At 34.9% G+C, this 23,725-nt stretch overlaps 1 protein-coding gene across 2 annotated transcripts in view; it reads right to left on the minus strand.

The window, feature by feature from the left end:
* The window catches only part of MSRB3 (methionine sulfoxide reductase B3), a 162,597-nt gene that overhangs the window by 111,533 nt on the left and 27,339 nt on the right, over positions 1-23,725 (minus strand). The window contains exons 1-2 of one of the 2 annotated variants that reach the window (XM_065887645.1): positions 19,330-19,405; positions 1,219-1,327 (exon numbers count right to left, since the gene is read on the minus strand). In XM_065887645.1, coding sequence (XP_065743717.1) covers positions 1,219-1,327; positions 19,330-19,405 — 185 coding nt within the window. Of the gene's footprint in view, positions 1-1,218; positions 1,328-19,329; positions 19,406-23,725 lie in introns of those variants that run through there. The other variant, XM_065887644.1, reaches the window with a different exon arrangement.

The following is a 23,725-nucleotide window of genomic DNA, read 5'->3' on the forward strand; positions in this document are numbered from 1 at the left end:
GGAAGGAGTCTTATTTTTTGGTTTGAAAAGGAATATTGCAGCTTTAAGGGAATATTTTTCTAAGTTAACAATCTTAAAGGCTAGGAGGTCATTCAGCTAATACAAATCAGCTGTGCTAGCCCAACAAAAAGTCTGTGCTCTGCAGCTTGTTTTTATTATCCTTTCACCCTCTTTATGAGGTCCAATTTTTTTATAAACAGAATTTTTAAGAATGACCTAATCTCTAGTTGTTTGTGTGCATTAAATCATTTTGCTAGTCATGTACACAACAGGACGGGTAGATGACTTGGACCAAGACCGAAGTCCATCGCTAACTCATCGTGCAGTAAAGGTATACGTTGTCAGAGATTCAGCATTTGGTGAATTCAGTAAACAGTATATACTGTGGCAGGAAGACAGTGTTGCCTATTAACAAAGACCCCACGTGTGGTAAAGAGCTCTTTCAGTTCATGAATGAAAACAAGAAGTTACATCATTAATAAATTTGGATCAGAGGTAAGTTACAGCCTTATGCCAAGCTCCATGGTATAAATTAGACAACAAAATGGTTGGACTTTGGCAAGTTACCTTTGAGCTGGAATCAGCTGAGAGAGACTTTATTCACTACAAACAGTCTTGGAAGTGAACAAACTCTTTTTTCAGGACTTAGGGCAAACTTCCAAGGACCAAAGCCATGTGAGGGCAGTTATTGAAAATTTTTGACATTCCAACCACAAATGAGCCAATAAATACTTTCTCCACATGTGCTTCAAAAAGAAATTGGAGTGGGGTAGAAAGGAACTAAATTATGCTACCTTCTTTTTGCAGCCAAAACGTCTATACTTACAATGGCCACCTTCAAATTTTCAGTATCCTGGCAAAGTGCCATGTCCCTCATGGTTTTGCTTACTCTGATGTCTTCCCAAAAAATGTACCTAAATCGCTATTACTTCCACACATTTTGTAGTAAACTAGAAACAGGCCCTTAACAAAAGCCTTGTGACTTTACAAAAGATAGAGTGTTCATTAAATGGGAGAAAGAATAAATAAAACTTAGTCTTAATCTAAGCAATACCATTTTCAACCTTTTCAAGGATACTAATTTGTAGACTTTAGCAAATAAGTATAGAATCCTTTAAATTAAGTGGCAAGGAAGAGGATTCAAAGGTGGGGCAGGGGGATAAGGAGAATGAAGAAAACTAGCTCTTGCTTAATGGCGTTTTCGTAAGCTCGCCTTACCTTTCGGTCCCTTTCTCCTGAGTGACATGGTACTGCTGGGGTGTCAGCCGCTTCCTCAGTTCCTGCTGGGAAAAGACCACCTTACAGCTCTTTTTATCCCTACATGACCCTGGAAAGAGAGAGGATGTGGGAGAAGGAGGACTTTTAGCTTGGATCCTAAGTAACTGCTTTGGCTGGCCATCACAGCACAGCTTCTGCAGTCACTTGTCAATGACCAGGTCAGTCCCTAACACAGTAGACAAACTTACCTGAACTGCAGCTGCCTATTTCTCTCAGTTTAAAAAGAATGGGACTCAAGATTCAGGTGATTCCACTGGAGCACTGACAATGTGCTATATAGCCAAAGCTGCTGGCAGGCAACAGTAAAAACCCATTGAACATTCACAAGGTGGGGATACATACTTTACGTCTCCCAGTACCTTGAATTTCTTTTTTTTTCAAATGAATTCAAAAAGCATAACTCTATTTATAAGCATTTATGCTGTATATATAAGAGGATGGGCATATTATATTAAACAATAACTCTCCATTCGTTTATTAGAATAGCCCGAAACCTTCCTCATTCAATTTCCAACCTGGGTGATTTAAATACTATCCTATTTGTTTATTGAACCCTAAAGATGTATCTTTCCACAGCTAGGAATTCTCTGTGATTCTGTCAGAGGCTTCACTAGGTTCTGAAGAGTCCTTAAAAACAAATATCTCTTGCAAGACTGTATCTTACCGCGCTTAAACGGTCAGCAAGAAACATTTAATAGACTGCAGGAGAAGGCATTTACACTAATGCAGAATCAAGAAGTTCCAAAGAAAGAGTGAGAAAAATAGGGAGGGAGGAAAGACAAAGAAAAGCAAAAGTGAATGTGATTTTATTTAGAGACCTACATTTTTCTTTTTATAAAGTATACTTAGGAAGACTTCACTGGCTAAATATATTTGAATGGTAAAATAATTTTAATTAGATTCTAATAACAATGTTAACTTTTACTTCAACTTATACAGACCGCAATAAAATGTCCAGACAACACCCGCTTATATGGGGTATTTTGTCTTACCTGAACAAATGACTGAAAAGAAATACAGTCGGCCCTCTGTATCCACAGATTCCACATCTATGGATTCAACCAAACACGATGGAAAATATTCCCCCCCCCAAATTCCAGAAAGTTCCAAAAAGCAAACCTTGAATTTGCCATGCTAAGGCAACTATTTACATAGCATTTACATTGTGTTAGGTATTATAAGTAATCTAGAGATGATTTAAAGTATAAGGGAGGATGTGCATAGGTTATATGTAAATACTACACCATTTTATATAAGGGCCCTGAGCATCCTCAGATTTTGGTATCTGCAGGGGGTCAGGAACCAATCCCCCATGAGTACCACGGGATGATCAATAACTCCAGACACGGCAACCCTTACTCACTGCAGTAAAATTGCTTTTCTTTGCTTTTCCATCACAGTGCGAAAGAGGCACGCAGATGTCACCACATGCAAAAATTTCCTACCATGTTACGAAATTACTGAAAGAAAGCTTGCTCAGTTCCCCAAATATTAAACTCAATTTGTTTTGAAACATAAAAGAAATATGATTTAGGAATAGAAATGCTTTCTACTTCTTTTACTTTTAAGGCACCTAATGTCATAGTATACGAGATCACTGAAATTAAAACAGGAGAAACTTAACTAACCACTGACTCTGATTGTGGGACTGAAGAAGGATATCAGCTTCCAGAATCAGGGCCACCAAGATAGAGTGGTTGATTCTCTATGAGAAAATATGGAGGCAGCAAAAGAGCAAACCAGAGCCAAACAGCAAAACACACCTTTGAGTAGGCCTGTGGGTTGTCAAATAGCGCCTCTTCTGACCTTCCACAAAGGATGTTGGCCCTGCTCTGGCCTGAAAAGATCCACAGGAACAGCTGGCAAATCACACTAATGGCATGTTGGTCTCTCATCTCACTGAACCCCATATTACACTAGGCTTTATGCAAATGCCTACTACTTACACTTTTAATATTTTCTAAGAGATAGAAATGTTTCCCTGAGAAATGTTTGTCCTGTCAGAACAAGCCTCTCCACAACTTGAATGCAGAACTGGCTGTGATAGGTGAGTCTCTGCTCAATTTGCTATAGACGTCTTAAAAAGTAACTTTTTGTTTTTATTGCTTTGTATGTTGAAAGGGTTGTATCTTTGTGGATTTTATCCCCCAAAATTCATTAATTGTAAATCTAACATGACAGAATAACTTGGTTAAAATTATTCTTTCCAATGGCACAGATAATTAAAATCTATACAATTAGAATTAAACAATTCTGTCTAAAATATTTTTGTTAATATACGTTCATTCATACAAAAAGGCCAATTGTGTTCCCAAAGTTGAGAGAACTAAGCTACCCATCTGTATGTCATTTAGTACAAGAGAAGCAACTGCAGGTTTAAATTACATGGTATTGGATTGCAATTTCCTAACATTGGATGCTTTTCTGCTTTTTTACCTTGAGTCATTTACTAAGGAGTGTTCATAAAAAGTAGCTTAAAGCACAGATGCTTGCAAATCGTTTAGGCAAAGATGTTTCTCTCTTTTTCATTCTCCCTCTCTCAAAAATCTCTCTTTTCTGAAGAAAAAGAATAAAACTGTTGGTCAGTATTGACGAACCATGTCAAGGATTTGTACAAGGAAAAAAGGTAAAATTGAAAACATCTGATTGAAGTAAATAAGACAAACATAAAAGCTTCACTGGTGAATGAAGGGTATTGAAAAAACTTTATTTCATAGATTAGAAATTACTTTTGATCTAAACATTCTTAAAAACAGATTGTTTTCTACTATGAACCATCTCATTAGCTGTGCTACAGAGACCTCGTTTTAATGGCAAGCTTTGAAAGAGTGCTGCTGTACTCTTTTGTTAGTCTCCGTCTTATTTGTAAGGGGGATAAAGATTTCATTCCAGCTTTCTTTGTTTGTCTTTCAAGAACCACTAAAGCAGTATTCACACAAATTTTGTAGGAATGTGCCCTATGTCATAGCCTACAAATTATTTGGTTTTGGTGCACTTAAAGGTCATCTTCCAAATTAGCAAAATTTTCCTACATCCTGGCTTTTCAACCTTAAATATAAATATTGTTTCCTAACTGTAAGTGAGGTTTGTTCTTTAAGAAATGCTAGTGTTTATTTAAAGTTGTCAAACTTTGTACATTTTTATTCTTTGGTCATACTATGTTCTCAAAATAATTAGGCTTTTAAAGTGTACCTAATAGCAAAAGGAAGTATATGTGGACTAGAAACAACCATTGTGATTTAATACTAAACAATGAAAAGTTAGTCAGATTTTAATAAATTTCTTGCCACATAGTTTAATAATAATACACTTCCTGGACAATTGAAAGCTGTACTATTACATTAGCTCTCCTAGCATCATAACCAAAAACTGGCATATATAAACACAGAAAGGCTTCACTTTTGTCTCTAATTTCCCTTTTCCCTATCAGACTCACTTTTCTAAAGTCATGTGGTGCCACTGTTAATTTCAAAGAAATCATTTCATTTTGAAATTCTAGAATAATTCATTGGATGGTTTCCCTTTACTATCTTCACTTAGGTACTGTAATTTTCTTATTACACAGGGTAATTTAACATTAGTATTATATGACATCTGTTCAATGACCCCTAAATTGGCTTAGAAGTATGTTAGGGAAAGATTTTTTCCTTTATTTAAATGGTTAATAGAGTACTTCGAAGCCACAAGTGAGCATATGTGTATACACACGCAACACAAAGCATATTTGAGAGGGTAATATTGCCACTTTGGTATCTAATCATAACACCATTCCATACAGAGTAACTTTGGTATATATCAGACCCACCTTGAACCCTATCCAAGGGCATTTATTTGCTAAAATATGCCCAAAGTCTCTTTTTATATCAAAGCTTGTTCCATATTGTTGCCTCAAAGCCAGTATTGTCTTGAATTAGAGTTCACTTTCTGCCTTGCCTGCTTCCTAGTCACGTGACCTCAGACAAATGGGTCTCTCTATGTGCTACCACCCTCAGAGGTCTGCTATAAGGATCATAGCAATTAGCACTTAACAAACACTGTCTAAACAAATGCAGTATTATATTATCATTTTGATTACAGTGAATTCTGAAGTTAAAACTGTATTTTAAAAGGTAACCAGATCAGGTATTTCAGTGTGTTGCAATATTTTATTGGTAATTATTTTTCCATAATAATTCCCTTAGAACAGTATTTTCCTCACAAGTTACCTTTAAAAATGATTAAAATGAGAATTGAAAGAAGAGAAGAAAATTAAAATTTGAGTGCCTACTATGTGCCAGGCACGTTTCTAGGCACTTTCATGTAACTACATTTAATCCTCTCAATAATTCTAGGAGGTAAATGTCACACCCATTTTACAGATACAGAAACTGAGGCTCAGAGAGGTTATAACATAACTTACTAAGGACAAGCAGCAAGTAGATATACTGACTCAAATCCCAGGCTATCTGACTGCAATGCCCATGGAAAAATTATGCTACAAATTTCTTCTTTCTTCTTAAATTATGCAATAACTTTCAGCTTGAAAACTATCACTAACAACTTAAGATAATAAGAGAGAAAAGTAATAATCGCTACAGTACATCCAGAAAAGTAAAAACATTTGTCTATTAGCCAATGTCTGTATTCTCTGTGTTCACTCCTTCAGCACAGGGTCAGTGACAAGGTTCAAACGGGATTCTCACAAAGTCTATAAAACGTTGAAAGGCTTTTTAAAGTCCTGTTTAGAAGTAAATCAAATCTGTTAACTAAATCTTAGAGCACTTTTAAGTCATAAATCTTATATTTCAGTGCAAAAAATCAAAACAAAACAAAATCCAAAGATCCCATAACTTTAATTTTGGTCCTAGGATCAGAAAAAATGAAACTATTAAATATCTTCCCAAAATAAGAAGTGAATAAGAGATAAGACTATCTTGTTTTGCTTTGAATTAACTAGGTTAAAACAGTAAAGTTCATGTTGAAATATCTTGCTACTATATTTAAAAATGGTGTATTTTAATTTTCACTATAAATTATAATTTTCAGTTGGTTATTAGTCTGTCATACTGGGAAATTAAAGAAACTTTTATCCCAGATGTAGTAGTGTTAGGAATTTCTAAATAAGTGGGCATTTATAAAAACCAAATCTAGTCCATTTTTATAACAGAATATAAAATTATATGCCATGAACCATTTTTCTCTTGTGTTTTGCACTCTAGTAATTTAATAAAGGCTTTAAGAAAAAAATGCAAAGCACAAGAAAGAAAAGCTCCATGCTTGTAGAAGCATGCTCAATTTTTCTGATTTTTTTCTCTCAACGTAGACCTATACAGGGAAAACATTCCTGAGATTAACATACAATCTAAGATGCCATGCCACTCTGGCTTCAGTCCTCTGGTTTCCATGCAACTAGGGCTGTAGGACTTTCTTTGAGGACCACTGATCTGACATTTTTCTTACTGGTTTTTTAAGTCATCAAAAATGTTGAGTGTTTACAGAGTTCCAGGCACTGTGCTAAAAAATACTCATTCATTCATTCAATATTACTTACTGAGCACCTACTATACGCTGGCATTATTCTAAGTACTTAAGATATATCTGTGAACAAAATAAAGATCCTACATTCATGGAGCTCCCATTCCAGCGGGGGTAGGGGAAGACAGATAAAACACAGTGAAAATAAGTAAGAAAACTATATAGCCTCTTAGAAGGTGATAAGTATACAGGATGGAAAAAAAGCAAAACTGAGCAGGGCAAAGAAGACTGGGAGTGCTAGAAGTAAGGGCTGTAACCTTAAATAGAGTGGTCAAGGTAAGACTCAGGGATGTGACTTTTGAGCACCGCCCTGCCTTAAGGAGGAGAGGAAGTTGACTATGCTGCTATCGGAAAGGAGAGCTTTCTGAACACCCAGTGGAAATGGCCAATGCAAGAGATGAATACACTGAAAAGTTCATACTCCAGTGGTAGAGATGGAGACAAGTAATTGCAACGCAAGTACTAAAACCTGAATATGAATGGAGTAGGTAAACAACAAAAAAAGAATATGCTTTTACATCTGGAAATTTACAATTGCATATCTTAGTACAGACATTGTCTGACATTACCTTCCTTCCTTCCTAGTGAAATCCTTTAAGCCAAGTGGTATACTCAAAATAGCTCTCAGAGAGTACTTGGCTGAATGATGAACACAGAATTAGACATGCGGTCTCTGCTAATTTGCTCTATGTATTTAATGTCATCCCTTTCAGACTATAGATCATCATTCCCAACCTGGAGCTATGTGTAAGATACTCAACAGACATTCTTTGGTGATGAATTTTTGATAGGCCTAGAGAGCAAAATCCTTTGGCCAAACAATGTTTTTACCCTTCGGAGACAGTTCAATAACTCCCTGCTTCAGGTGGTAGCAGGGAACATCCATAACTAAAGAAAGTATAAAATTAGTACCTCAACTTAGTTTCCATTTTTTAAAAACATTCTTGATTTTTACATTTAGGTTCAGTTTAATTTCATCTGTCCTCTAAGTCCTAAATATAACACAAAAGGAAAACAAAAAACAAAAACTCTAGATCTTAGGGATCAGAAAGCAGACAATTGTTTCTTTTTAAGGTAAGGATTTGTTTTCCTTTCTATATGTGAGAAAAATCATATCTTTATTTCTCATAGTAATAATCACATTTAATGCCTTCTTGCTGTTTTTCTATTACTTCATATAAGACAGTTCTACAGAGCAGTTTCAGTTATATTCTATTGATGCATGCACAGAGTTCTAATTAACATTAATGGACGTATAAGCATGCCACGGCAACACACCATTTTAAACTTCTTGAATTAAACAAGACCATATGGTTTAGTGGTGCATAGTTGAATGATAAAATTGGCCTTCTGGTTTCCATACTGAAGGTTTGAATAGATAAACTAAGAAAATATTTTCAAGGAAGTTTTCCTTCCAAGTCTACATATCCTGATAAATTCACCCCTACTCTGATCTTCCATCTGAATATCCTTAGTACTAGTGTATTTACCCTGCAGGGTACTATTTACATGAGCTAATATAATATATTGCAATTATTCTCAAATGTCATCAGTTGCTTCTGCTTTATTTTCCCAGATTATAAATTCTTTGAAGACATAAACTGTTGAGCCTAATATTAATTCATACCTTCTACAACTATTTATTAAACATCTACAGTGAATTAAGAACTGTGATGTGTACTGGAAAGTTAAAAATGAATAAGTCAAGGTTTCTGCCTTAGGGGAGCACATACTGTAGCAGAAAAGATAAGAAAAACAATCAATACAATGTGCAGTCTTATAGTAAAAATATATGCAAAGTTTTGTGTAAAGAGAGTTAACAAAGAAGACATTAACACTCTTAAACTTTGCCCACCTACACTGACTAGGTCCAATTATAATTGGGATATGGAAAACTCACATTATTTGCAGAAACAGCATCTACAGGGTCACAGGGCCAGAGAAGATTCAAATAGGGGAGAGAACTCCATCCAGACAAGCTGATAGATGTAGTGTGGTCAGATATGTACAATGTCAAGGTGGTAATCAAAGAGTCTTTCATGTAAGTGGGATTAGCTAATTGAACAAAGCAAAATAGCCAAGATAAAATGTAGATTCTGATTTGGAAGAGGGAAAATTGGGCAGCTGAGAAATAAGGCAGTTTTAAAATTAAAGGGGAAATATGCCAATGTTTTCTCACTGTAAGTCAATGGGAGTAAATGTATTTGCCACAGTATCTAAAGTCTATTAATATGATTTTAAATTCTAGCCTTTGATATTAAGTAATCTGTAAGGCTGCATGATTTTCTTGAGAGTTGACAACAGAGAGCTTTACCACTACATTCATCCGATGAGACACTCATCTGAATGAACTCTGTAAGACAGAAACCACATTTTACATTTCTTTTACTTGTGGGTTACAAATTTTTAATTGTTGAATACATGCGTGATAGTCATTTTATCAGCATTCTCTAAGGGTAGCAAATAAAACTAAAGAGTACTCATCAGTACTTCAAAATGTAATGCAAATACAAGAGCAATGACTTTTGTATTAATGTGGACCATAAAGACTAGAGTTTAGGGAAATATTTAAAATATGTCTTGATCCAAAAAAGCATTTTCTTACTTGCAAAGCATATGAGTAAAAAGAGAAGTTTTAAAGGCACTGCATTCATCAAGTGACAACAGTGGAAGAGAAAGTTACTTAACTTCAAGTCTATCTGATTGCATGTGAAATGTCTGACGAAGTTAGGGGATTCCCTGTTTTTAATTTTTTTTCCAGTATGGGTCTTCACTAGAACATCATAGCCAGTACAGAAAAAAAAATTTAAAAACAGACAGGCTCATTTCCATTCTACATTTCACATGCAATCAAAAAGACCTGCAAAAAATAGTTCTCTCTCCCATCCTCCCTCACCGCTTTGGGAGCACAGACTGAGGAGATGAGAGGTAACCACCCACAAAAAGGAAGGAAAGGAGCCCCCTCTTAGATTACCATGCAGAATTTTATTTCCATGTAACATCAAGTATGCTTTTGTTAGAAAGAAAATAAAACTTATGTTGTCTAAGAGCTCAGCTTTGTAAATTTCTAAAATTACATTATCACCCAAATCCAATTTAAAATCTAAATTAACTAAGCTCGATGGGCAGAAAATATGTCTGCAACTGCCACTCAGTGGACAGCTAAATCTGAGTCTAGCTATACATTCCCGAAAATCCAAGAGATTCTGGAGAAAAAAAAATTCAAAAAATTTACAGTTTTCTTTATCAGCCAGATAACTAGAGAAAAGGCATAAGACTTCTGAATTATTCAATATATCCTTGAGGGACTGGGGGATAATTTCGGTCATCTTTGCATCCCCAGCACCTCGCACTGTGCCCTAAGAAGAGTAGGCCCTAAATAAGTGTATGTTGTATTTAAATATTTATTCAACTCTCCATTTTAATTATTACTATTTAAATTTTCTTCCTAAAAGATGTTTTCTAAATGATGGCTCTGGCTATGTTTCTTAGAATTTAGTTTAAAAACTGCAACAGTAATATTTGCTTAATAAACCAGTGAAATTAAAAAAAATAAATGATGGATTAAAGTTTTTTCTTTATTACTACTTTGAATCCTTTATTACCTCTCTAGAGTTCCACTTTCAAATATTTTATTATGACTAATATTCCATTAATTCTCTGGATTTAAGACTATGAGATTACCTAATCCAGCATTCCCCAAAACATATCCTGTGAAACACTGGCTCTGAAAACAATGTTCACAAGTAGTTCCTCTTGAGGGGTGAGGAGAAGTTTCTATAGTCAAACCAGATCAGGAAAATCTAGGTTACATGGGTTTCCTAATAAAGACTTCTTACAGACTTTCTTAGGCTGATGTGCATTATTGAACATGTGGTATTTTGACGCACCATTATTTTATGCTCCACCAGAAAAGTAAAAAAGAGTTGTCAATCAAACCATGACACAATACTTTCTTATCAAAATAATTTTTAAGCTGCATCCTCATTACCAAGATGATGAAATGTAAAAACAGCTCATCTTAGAATTTATAAAACATGGTAGTATGCAAAGTTTCTCCATTTGATGACGGGATCAGTTTTACAGGGTATTAGTAGAATGAGTGTTCATAATTTGGGAACTGATGATCTTCTAGTCCAAAGCCCTCATGAGGAAACCAAGGCTCAAAGAAGTTATGTGACCTGGTCACACACCTGGTTAATGAGAGCAAGCTCCTCATTTGCAGCTTTCCTCATTTAATTCTCTCATTCAATATATTTCTCTCTTGAACCAATGCTTTGTTGTACATTAACATGCCCATCTTTCACTAACCCATGTGCCCACAGCCTGTTCTCACCCCTACACCACCATCCTCCCCTCCTACTACCTCCTGCTAATTATAATTACATCTACGCGTTCCTTCAATATCCTCCAGGAGGACTGTCATTACTTCAAATCCTAATCCAAGAAGCTAGTCAGCCATTCTGGGCAGAAAGAAGCACGATGCTTCTTACTTCTTCTACTCCTTCCTCCAATAGTAAAGCAAAGGAGGAAATGAAAAACACGAAGTATGTAACTCCCTCCATTCTATAGATAACAAAATTTGGACCCAGAGTGGCCATCTTTCTCAGAATGTGCATTCCTTAAGAACAGAGATCACATTACTTACTACGTGGCATTATTCTGATACATAAGATGCTGCTACTTGTTCATCACCATTCATTCATTCAACAAATACTTATTGAACACCTATTATGTGATAGACATAATTCTAGTTGCAAAGATGGAGTAGTCAACTAAACAGACAAAAAAATCTCTACCTTTCTGTAGCTCACTTTGCAGGAACCAAGGGTTTTCCTGTAATAGAAATAGATTTTGATGATCAAACCTATCAGCATTCCCAGACTTATTTGATGTTCCACCCCTGACTTTTTATATTTTTCCAGTTTATTCTCCCTTACAGACAGGGATTAAAGTAGCACAGAATAAATTTCTGGGAAATGTCAGATACTGTTAACACTTGAGGGTAATATCTATCAGTGAACGATTTGACAAGAGTGTATTTCATTCTAAGTTTACAGATGAGGAATAGGAATAAAGGGCACAAAACAGATTCTGGGGCCAGAAAGCAAGTTGGTGGTAAAAACAAACTAGTAAATGCAGATTATGCTTCCAGTCTCTTTCTTCATCAATACCAGTAACAGGACAGCAAGCTCTGAAACTTGCTGTGATGTTATTTAAAATTTGCACAAGAAATATTAAACTATTAATCAAAATGGAATATGCCACGAAGAGCATATTCTATGAGCGAACATGCATTTCTGTAACAAAACAAAATCTTAAAAACTATAGCTATAGAATTTTAGATTATCTTTGCTTGCTTAAAATTTAAGTAATCTAGCGAGTTAGATTAGCAGTCCATTCTTCACTTGCAATTACGTGGTTGAATACAATAAATATATCTAGTGTTGAAGGAAATGCTTACCATAGTAGTAACTAAGTAAATTTAAATTCTATAAATGTGTAGCTCTTAAAAATCACCTAAATAACGGATATCTTTGTCATCACATGGTGTGTGTATATATATATACATATATATATGTATACACACACACACACACACACACACACACACACACACACACATGTATTTTGGCTGTGCACACAGCATACAGGATCTTAGTTTTCCGACCAGGGATTGAACCTGCACCCCCTACAGTGGAAGTATGGAGTCTTAACCACTGGACCCCCAGGGAAGTCCCCATGGTATATTTTTATAACATGCATTTTTAAGTGACTAATACAAGTGCAAATATACTAAATGTAAAAAAGAGAGAGAAAAACGAGGTAATTAAAATAAATAAAATGGGGATTTTAAATTTTCAGATGGTTGATTTCAAATGCAAAGACACAAAAATAATTAGAAATAATCTGCCACTGCATCTCGGTGAAATCTATTCAAAGCATTTTCAATTAAATGTATCTAGCAAAAGCGGCCATAAGAAATTCAGTCTCTAAATAAAATGTTTGGGATGAAGCTATAAGCTAGAAAAGACTGACAATGAATACTCATCAAGTATTTAGCCTCAATATTAGTGACTCTTTGTGAACTCTCATTCACGTTCCACTCCTTCATTAAACACGTGTTTGTTAAGAGCAAAAGATGGCTCGTTTTAATAAATCCTTCTATGATCTGTCAGGTAAATTACTGTGAACATGTTTAGATAAATAAACTTCTAATAATTCTACTTATATGATTCCCCAAAAGTGCATATTGTCTAGATAAACTAACTCTGTAGAATTATAATTTGTTTTCAGAACTGATAATATTTTATATTCTTTAGTCGTTAATTAGAGAATTTCTCAAACAAAATTAAAATTTATTTTTTGTTCATGCCCATTTTATCTCTGTTGCTACTAGATTTTGCTATGTATTTTATAATTATTAATGTATGTGAAGAATTTATTCTATATTTAAGAAAAAATTAACAAAATCCACATTTAACAAACCATATGCCCAACACCTTATTCATACAGATGTATTTATCATACTATAGCAATTTAGCCTTGTGCACAAACGACTTTTAAAACTCATCTAATAATCATATGCTGTACAGCAACTTTTCAGCATCAACTAATACTTTGTTATATCACGGAGCTACTAAAACATTTTGTTTTAGAAAAGAATATAGCTGCATTAGAGTACTCATTAATCAACATTTTACATATAATTTTTCTTAGCACTTCTATCAAGCATTTCTATCATGCAGAAAAGGATTCATGCTTAACAGTCAACATGTTAAACTCATAACATTTTCAAGATTCTATAAAAATTCAAAACATAGCAAAACAAAATGTGAAATTTTCTTTAATTCTTGGGTGGTCTGCTGAAGAAAATTTAGCTACATATAAAACTATAAATTACTGTTAAATCAGCTATTTGGATACAAGATAAGTTAATTTATGAAAACGTGTTTTAGTTTACAGAAAGTCTACACATGATAGACAATTTCGATGAGATGTCCAAGCACAAGGGAGTTGGAATCCTGTTGAAAATGGAAAAAGGTTTTGCACTCTACAAATACTGTTTGAACATCATCTAAGCAGAAAAATTTGTGGTTGTAAATCCATGTGTTCTTAACTGAATATTCTTTACATACTTTTAAGTTTTCACAATGCACCTATGTGCTAATGATATCAATAACCTTTCATGCGGTAAAAGAATGTAAATCTAGTGCCATCTACTGGGAAAAGTAGATACCGTTCAATCAATTAATTGCAAATTATTTTGTGAATTAGGGGAGTTGAAATTTGAATGTCTATTGTTTTAAAAAAAATTTGTTTCTTAAAAAAAAAACTCCCCCAAAGCACTTTCAATGTAAATAAATAAGTTAGGTAAGATGAACATGTAAGAATGGTGAAGTTGGAGAATAGAAGGCATTAAACTGAACTCATGGGAGAGAATTTCATTGGTGATATCAATACAGAAATCGGAAATTATACATTCTGACTAGAGTTTTTATATTGTTTTGTGTTTAGAAGGCAGGCTCTGAATCTGTGGTCAAAGAGACCTCTCTTATGAGTATCAGAATATCTAATAAAAAATCTTGAAATTATATGAAAAATTGTATAGGTGCACATATGTATTTTCTGGAGGAGAAAAGCCATAACTTTTATCAAAAAAACCCACAAAAAAACATGGAAATGGTTCGTGTTTTCAGGACGCAAAATGGTTAAAAATTAAAACTAATATAGAAAGTTAATCTATTCAGTAAGTGAACAACACACCAATGACTTCAATTTTCTTTAAGGTAAATACAATGTCAGATGCTATTAATGAAATATTGCCAGCTCAAACTTGAATAGTAGTATTCCTTGTTTATGGATATTGCTCTGGTGCTTATCTGTATTTCCTCTTTACAAATGCAGAACTTAAAGCACAGCAAACAATATTAATTTGCTCCAGAGAAAATCAATCAAAAGAACCAGAGTTCTTAGTTCTCATGGTAAGTGTAATATGTACTTATTCCCTTCCTCAAACAGTTTATCACCAAAACTCAAATTGTTTGAGAGAAAAAGTAAAAGCAAGTTTGGATAATATACTTTGAATCTGTGTTACCATTTTTTTTGTGTGCTGTTGTTGTTATTTGTTTAGCTACAATGTGATTTATACCTGAGAAATCTACCATATTGTATTAATGCAATAAAGTGAGAAAAGAGAAAGTTTTTTTACAATATATTCAAAAGGCAACCAAACTATGAACTTTAATTTAACGTCCTCATTAGATTTATTTGAGACCCAAAAGAGCCTCAAATAAATTTGCACTGTCTGTTATAGCTATCACTTCACCTACATGTAAACTTTCCAAATGTTTATTCATTTATTTAACAAATATTTATTAAGTGCCAGGCACTGTGCTAAGCTCTGGAGCCACAAGCCCCTGATTCTTAGAGAGCTGTACTTACACAGATGATAGTCTATGACTTGCAAACACCATTTGCAAAATTTCTGTCTTTAAGACTTCTAATTTCTGCATTGGAATATTATGACATAATATCTTTACAAGCTGCATAAACTGCCGAGTGGCTCTTCAATTCATGGAGACTGTTAAATATGCCACTAAAGTCAAGAGTAACAACCACATATTATGTGTATGATGTTAGAGAAAAGCACAATTTATCACTGTAATTAGTACTATTTAGACAAATACTCTCACTTGGCTGAAAGCTACCATGATATCTAGTCTAACCTACAATTAGACTTCATTTCTATCAAGCAGTGAAACTATGTATAAAATTGTGCTTTCTAATCCCTCCTAAGATAATGCTTCAGTCTTGATTTAGATGCAAGGAATTCTAATGTTCAAACATGGAAAATATTTCTGTCCTCCCACCACAACCAAGCAGATTTTTCTATAAATTCCCAGCCATTAATTAGTACTGAGTTTTAAGATTTGACTAACCCAAAGCCAAAGTAAAAACAATGACAGTTCATAAAATCGCAGAATTTCAGAACTGAATAGATTATCTAATTTAAATTCCTCATTTGAAAAATAAAGAGACTGAGATCTGGAGAGGTTTACTGATACGTTCAAGGTCTCACAAGTTAATGACAAAGCTGTGGTTAGTTTTCTGACTCCTATTCCAGTGCTCTTTTTAATACATAAAAGAAACTGCTATAGGAAATTAAGAAGAGCTCTGAGAGAAAAAAAAATTACCTTTAATTACAAACATGAGCAAACCATAACTCAGATGCACTTAATAAGCTCTAAATTGAAATTATGCCTTATTTAAAAATAAGAAGAAAAGGAAGTCGAAGCTGAAAAATGATAGGTCAGCCTTCTGGAATATGGCCTTCATATAGGTCAATCCAGTTATAATCAACTTTAAGAGCCTGTTCCAATTATTTTTCAGTTCTGGAATTATTTCATATTGAATAAAAACTACAATTAGTAGGGTACTGGCTAGGGAGCAGAAATCTTTTTGATTTACAGAGATTTTTGTTGCAAAGGGTTTTGACCAGGGAACAGTAAATTAAAGCAAGACGTCAAACTTTTACCTTAATTTCCTATATCTCCAATTTTGACCTCTTCCCTTTCTACTTGTATAAAATGATAAAGACCAGAATTTCCATTTCCATTTCATTTTTCAAAATTTAAATAGTTTGTTTCACATTATTGTTAAACTTAGCAATTTCTTCAACATATTTATGTTTCTACGAGTAAAATTCTGTCAGAGAAATAGATGGTAACAAAGATTTTGCTAACATCAAAGTTATAAAATACGTGGACACTGGAAGACTGAGTCTCATAACACTTTAAAAAATACCGGGTGCTTGAATGGCTAAGAAATTATGGAATACTATTTTAGTCAAATCATTTATCAAAATAAAATGGGTTTACAAGCCCTAAGTAAGAAAGACCGAGTCTCTCTGAGCTTCCATCAGTACTGGATAGTAAGAATAAAAGAAATGTGTTGTATGTTTATAGGACTTGAATCTGGTTCAGCAGGATGTATAAGTAAAATAAAGAGATCAAAACAACAGATTGAGATGGTTATTTCTCAAACATAAAGTGCATTTGTGGTTCCGATTAAAGTAAAAATAGTTAAATGAAAGATGGGACATATTTAAATGTTTTTAAAAGTCTATTGTACTAGAAAAATACAAAATATATATGTATGTATATTGATACAGATGTCTACAGTGAACTAGTGAACATTTATATATAGTGCTTACTACATGCCAGCCACTGTTCTAAGCGCTTTCCACATCCTAACCTATTTCATTCTCACAGCAGCCCTTTCAGGTAAGTACTATTATTATCCCCATTTTACGAACAAGGAAGCCAAGGCACACAGCCAGTTAAGTGGCAAAGCTGGAATTCAGATCCAGTCAGATTCCAGAATTTGTGTGCTCAAGCACTGTACTATAATGGTTACTTCTTAAACATTACCAGCTTTGTTGAATTTATCTTTGAATCATTTGATATCAAAATTTAAAGACACATATTTTGATTAAACAATTTCATTATGAAACACTTTATTCCCACAGTTGTCATATATTGAGGGATACCATGTTAATTAATAAGCTTCTGTAAATACTTAGCCTCCTTGGTGTATGACAAACTCATGTTACAAGAACTATGCTAGTGCTCTCATATCTTGGGTTTTTTTTTTTTCCAGTGGAAAACATGGTTATGTATCAGTTAAATAACTTTCATACTACAATTATTATATGTAGTATATCGTTATGGAAAAGTTCCACATGGCACAGGAACTACATTGGTTGATGCTCTCCCTCAAGCTTATATACAATTCAACAAATAAACCTTGTCAGTCCTACAACTTGAATTTCTGTCTTATCTATCCCCTTCTTCCCAAACCTACTGTAATGATCATTGTTAAGGCTCTCAGTACCTCATGAGTCCCTCCAGCCTCAAGCTCCTCCAGCATACTCAATGGTGGCATGCAGGGGCATGGCGGGGTAGGGGAAGCGAAAGTGTCAGGAAGAGTGGTTGTGGACCCCATGCATTAAGCTTCATTGGCCTCTCAAGTCACCACAAATAGACATAAAATCTATTTTTTTAAAAAAATAGCGCATTTACTATTCAAGTACGGCTTCAAGACAAAAACCTTATCCTTCTAATTAAGCCTTTTAATTAAGTTGCCATCTCCACCTTCTCATAGAAATATCTGGAACTAGCACTGAACCTTCCATCATACTAAATCAATAATCCTTATAAAATGCAAATCAAGTCATTTTACTCCCCCTTCCTCCCTTCCCCAAGACTTAAATTTTTTAAAATATAAGGCATATAAGGCACTTCATGATTTGGCTACCTTCCTTACCTCTTCTACTTGCCCTCACCTACCCAAGCTAGCCATATTAAGTAACCTGCATTTCTCTGAACATACCTTGCTCTTTCAGGTCTTCATGTTTTTCCCACACTACTTCATATATTAGAAATGTCCTTCCCTCTCCTTGGACATCTGGCTAACTCAAGCACTATATCCTCCATGAAGCCCTCCTTAAACTTCAGAGACCTTCCCTCCCTTCCAAAGTCTCTTCCCCTAAGCAAAGAGCTAGAAGCATCCTCTGGATTCCCCTAACATCCCAGGCATAAATACTTTTAGTCTAGTCTTATCATCACCATATGGTTCAATGGTCTTCACACAGTTCCAACTCCATCTTGTGCTTGTTAAAGAAATTGGCTTGATCTTGTTTATCATTGTATCCTCACTGCTTCACACAATGTCTGGCACTCATAGTTAATATTCAATGAATATTTAATGAGTTGGAATTAAATTCTTTATACAGTATAGTAATAGAGATAGGTATACTAAAAGAAAATATAAATAATATTGACAATAATGTTCACAGACTATATCTGGCCATAGTGATTTTCATAATAAAATTAAAATATTAAACATGAAATAAGCACATAATAAAATTTTGGACTTTTATGTCTCAGTTGTTTAAATGCTTAAACTCCCACTTTTAAAAAGGGTGGTGGCTCTAATTTAAGAACCAGTGAACACATGCTATATTAGTTCTCTTTATTTGGTCATTGTTAAATAGAACATGTTTTCTTTATAATAACTAACTTTATTACACTAAAGTTGCTCATTTTAATTTTTTCTTTCTAAAGGAATGACCACATGTGGAATGAAAAGCATTTTCATTATCCTTTAACGAGATGAATGTTCTATTTTGTGTGATTTGGAGCAGTTTCTTATCAAGGCTGCCAACCTCTTGTGAACATTACGATTTTCAGATTGTAGTGTGCGTTAAAGAACGAGAAGATATCATGAAATATTAGTGACAATTATATACTGAGCAAGGAAACTGGACAATGTTTCCAGGGGTTGTAAGGACTGTGGAAATGAATGTTACTCAAAGTAGAGTGGTGATTTATAACCAATTTCCGGCTTCAAATTAGGGCCCAAGTAAAAGAAAACGAAATTCAGCAAAGCATTATGGTGTATCATTTCCTGCAACAGAAACACTCCCCCACCCGGACCAGTGCCCTTACTAAGTATAGTACAAGAAGCAGCAACCTGAGGGAAGCCCACAGGCTCGCAGGGCTACTGGCTGGCTCTTTGTCACCAAATGCAGCAGGTTGAATGCAGACATCACTGTGATATCTTCACCAACAAAACGAGAGGCAAAGAACAGTGGCAAGAGCTGAGTAAGACAAAAAAAGAAAACAAAAACAAATTAAAACATCACAAATGTTAAACACATTCACTGCACAATTGATGGTTACGGTTTTATCTGGAACTGAACACACACACAGTGCTAATAAATTTCAAATGCCTATTTTTCATATGGTGGGCTTACTTTCAACCCAGGCTTATTTATATCTTATGAATAAAATACACACTATATAATAGCAGTGTAATCTGTGAACACATTTTGCAAGAGGTTGAGAAAAGAGACGAAGTTTAAAACAGTTGAAAGGAATTAACATTTACTGAGTTCCTAACAAGTGACAGGAACTGTCTAGGGCCAAATATAAATATATTACGTCATTTAATTCTTACAATAAAGCTAGAAGGTAGGTTTTATCACCCAATACACATGTGAGGAAGCCAAGGCTCAAAGGTCCAAGGGCACAAAGCAAATAGCCAGTGGAAAAAAATTAGAAAACCTTGTTCTATACAACTACAAAGTCCCGCTCTCTCCTCATACCACGCTGCCTTCTTCCAGCAATTATTTGCAAATCTCCCTCCCTGGAGAAGATTGCAAAATACTGTAAGATTAAGAGATTTCTTTTGTTAGAGTTTCATATTTAAAAAAAATAGAGTCAAATAACCTAAGGACAACTAGGAGGCTTCACTTTATAAATAGTGTTAAGTTTGAAGAAGGCATATCAACCATGAATTTTCATTTGATTTTATGATTTATAATTTCTAGATCAATTCTGTAAATAATGTTCAAAATCTAGCCTTAAAAAAGGTAAAAATATTTTTTAAAGCTTTTGGAAATGAATCATGTGGAAGGATCTCAAAACTGTGTGAATGTTAAACTTTAAAGAAAAGTTCAACTAGGATTTTCTTTAAAGTTTTGTACAATCTTTCAGTTGGTAAAGATTAACTTCTAATGAAGGTGGAAGATACTAAATTAACAGTAACTTCTAATATTTCATTTTGAATTAGCATTATAAGTGACCTTAACTACTAAGTGTCCAAAAATGGATATAAATTTAACGTCTCGTTCATTTCCTGACCCTCATCCCTCACCCCACCCCCCAAAAACAAAAGTCTGTTCCTGGTGTCTTCTGACCTCCTCGAAGAACAAACACATAATAAACAGTAATATATTTTACCAAATCATTCTGGAGTATATCTGACACAAATCTGCTTGTATTAACATGCCTGAACTCTGATTTCTCCAAACTAAACTCACTACAAAACTAAAACATTTTTGTGTTACTAACTGGAGACAAAAGGGAGGAAGAGGGAAGGTAAGTATCACAATGCACAGCCTGAAAGAACCATTAAACATAAATAAACATGTCATTTTTCACGAGTGACTGCAGAGCAGGGAAAAGAGAGCATTCCTTTGGAGCAGACTACTGACTAATAAAAGATCAAAGGTCTATACCTCACAACACTATAAATAAAAATGTATTTTTTTCCTTGTGACCTTCTCTGTGAGGAATAAAGTACGCACGGTAAATGTAATTACTTAGCAAAGCTGCAGCCTCATTGTGCTCCTGCAGCTGACTATAAAACGTCTTCCTATCCTGTTTCATCAACTGCTGTACCAGGCGGCCTGCGCGCCTACCGATGGCCACGGCCATCTGGCTTGTGTCAAAGCCGGCGCACAGGAAGAAAGGGAGTGATGTCACTCTGCAGGTCAGGCAAAGAACAAAGATGCATTCTACAATGAAAAGCTGAGGGCCTCAAATACCAGGGGGCCCTCCAGCATGATATGACGGAGTGATTTAATGTTCTGCCGGTTGCATTTATTTCTACCCAAATAGCCAGGGCTCCATCTAGTGGCAAATTAGTTTTGCCCAGTTTTCTTTAAAAGTGAACCCAGCTACATTAGCACCAACAAAGTAGAGCAACAATGTGTTTACTTTTAGAGCTATCTAACCTTTTTTACACTGAAGAATGCAAAAGTACAATTTATCACAGTGCTCTCCATTGTCAAATCCTACAAAGCATGCATTTCACAGGTTAGGATTTGATATAACCCTAATTATTTTAATGTTTGCAAGGATAACTGAAAAAGTAGCTAATTTTGCAAAAATGCACATAAAGTGACATTACGTACACACTACCCTGAAAAAATGTAGCTGAGGTGGAAAGTGAAAAACAGTTCTAAAGAATGGATACATGCATCTGGATGCCTTGGTGAAATCAAACTCATAGTTATATTCCACAAAAGGATCATAGTTAATATGGCTCTAACATGTGACACCAGGAGCAACTGTTCTTTAGAACAGAAAAATGAATATTTTTATGCTGAAATGATTTAACAAATTTAATTTTTTTTAACAAATTTAATTTTTAACTAATGTTCTTCCACTTAGTTTTTCTTTCTTTTTTTTTAAAAAAAATATTTAGTTATTTTTTAATTTTATTTTTGGCTGCATAGGGTCTTAGTTGCAGCTCGCAGGATCTTTGTTGAGGCATGCGGGATCTTTTGTTGTGGTGCACCAGCTCCAGGGCACATGGGCTCTGTAGCTGTGGCACGCAGGCTCTCTAGTTGAGGCGCGTGAGCTCAACAGCTATGGCACACGGGCTCAGTTGCCCCGCGGCATTGTGGGATCTTAGTTCCCTGACCAGGGATCGAACCTGCATCCCCTGCGTTGCAAGGCGGATTCTTTACCACTGGCCACCAGGGAAGTCCCCACTTAGTTTTTCTTAGTTTATGTTTGCAATAAATGAAATCAAACACTGACAAACCAATCTAAAATGCAGAATACATTTAGATGAAAGATATATCACAATGGATGGGTGTGATCTATGAGATCAGACTACCTGAGTTTGAATCCTTGGCCGGCTCCTAAGGAGTTGTATTACCTTGGAAAAGTTGCTTACCCTCTCAGTGCCTTAGCTTCCTCAACTCAAAAATAACAATTAAATAAGTTAATTGGTAAAAAGTGCTTGAAATAACTCCTGGCACATAGTATATGCTCACAAACATTAGCTCTTACTATTATTTAAATATACAAATATTTGCTTTATTTCAGAATTATATGAATCGGAAATTTCTAACAGTCCATTTATACCCAATCCTATTTAGGGTTAGCAGGCCATTCTGCAAACATAGAATCCTATTTAGGCCAGAAAACGTACTACTCTTGGATTGATTTCCATGGTAGGATAAAGATCTCCTCAGGATAAAAGTCGATGAAACCCTTGCCATATGGCAGACACCATTCTAAGCACTTCATATTTATTAGCTCTTTTAATCATCAGGAACTTATAAGGTACATATTATCATTTTCCCATTTTTAGATGTAGAGATTGAGGCGTAGGGAGGTTAAGTAATCTACATAAGATTTTAACGGCTGGTAAGAAGCACAGCCCTTAAGTAACTGGACGGAAAGATTTAACAGATTTGAACCCAAGCCATCTGTTATAGTTCCAGGACCAGTGCTCTTGACCACTACACAATTGGCAATGAAAAGCCTGAGGTTGTTACCAATCCACTCTAGACACTCTGATTCTATGTTCTCCTAATAGACAATGTGGCTGATAGATTTAATCTTTCTGTCCCACCACGTGCAGCTCCTCTTTCCCTTCCACCTTCAAATCGTTTCTCTAAACGCCTTGGATACATCTTTAGGATATATAACCTAAAGATGCCTAGAATTGAGTCCACTTGCACCTACCAAAGCTTCAATATGTTGATGATACGGTACTTTTGAGAGTCAAACAAACCAACAGCTACTCCGCCCACTCTCCCTGCAAAAGAATCTGAGTTTCAATTAGGCAGCTTTTTTCCCATTGTGCTCCCTGAGCTGCCTGGATGAGGACCCAAGCCAGAAACAATCCTAAGTCCAAAAAGAGGCAAAAGAAGCACATTCTTCTAAGTGGTGACAATCTTTGGGAAAAGAATTAGCATTAAACACCCGCTAGAAATCAGCACTGAGCAAAAGCCACCCAGAAAATCTATAATTCCTCAAGTTTGTCCTCAACTTCTTCACTTTTGTATTGCTTTTGACTCAAATAATTGCACCGATGAATAACATTTATAGAAAACCAATATTTTTTTTAATGCCAGACACAATTTACACGTCTTTCTAATCTCCCAGAACATCTAGCACGTCACTTGGAAGTTATTTGGTGTTAAAAAATGTGGGTTGAACAATACCTAATGAGCAGTATTACACTATGTGTTGAGAACAGAATTAGATTACATAATTGTCTATAATTTTCTGCTTAAATTTTTTAATGATTCCCCATTGCATATTGCAGGGTTTCCCAAACCATG

This window comes from Phocoena phocoena, chromosome 11 (assembly GCF_963924675.1).
Source record: "Phocoena phocoena chromosome 11, mPhoPho1.1, whole genome shotgun sequence".
In the NCBI taxonomy this organism is placed as follows: Eukaryota; Metazoa; Chordata; class Mammalia; order Artiodactyla; family Phocoenidae; genus Phocoena; species Phocoena phocoena.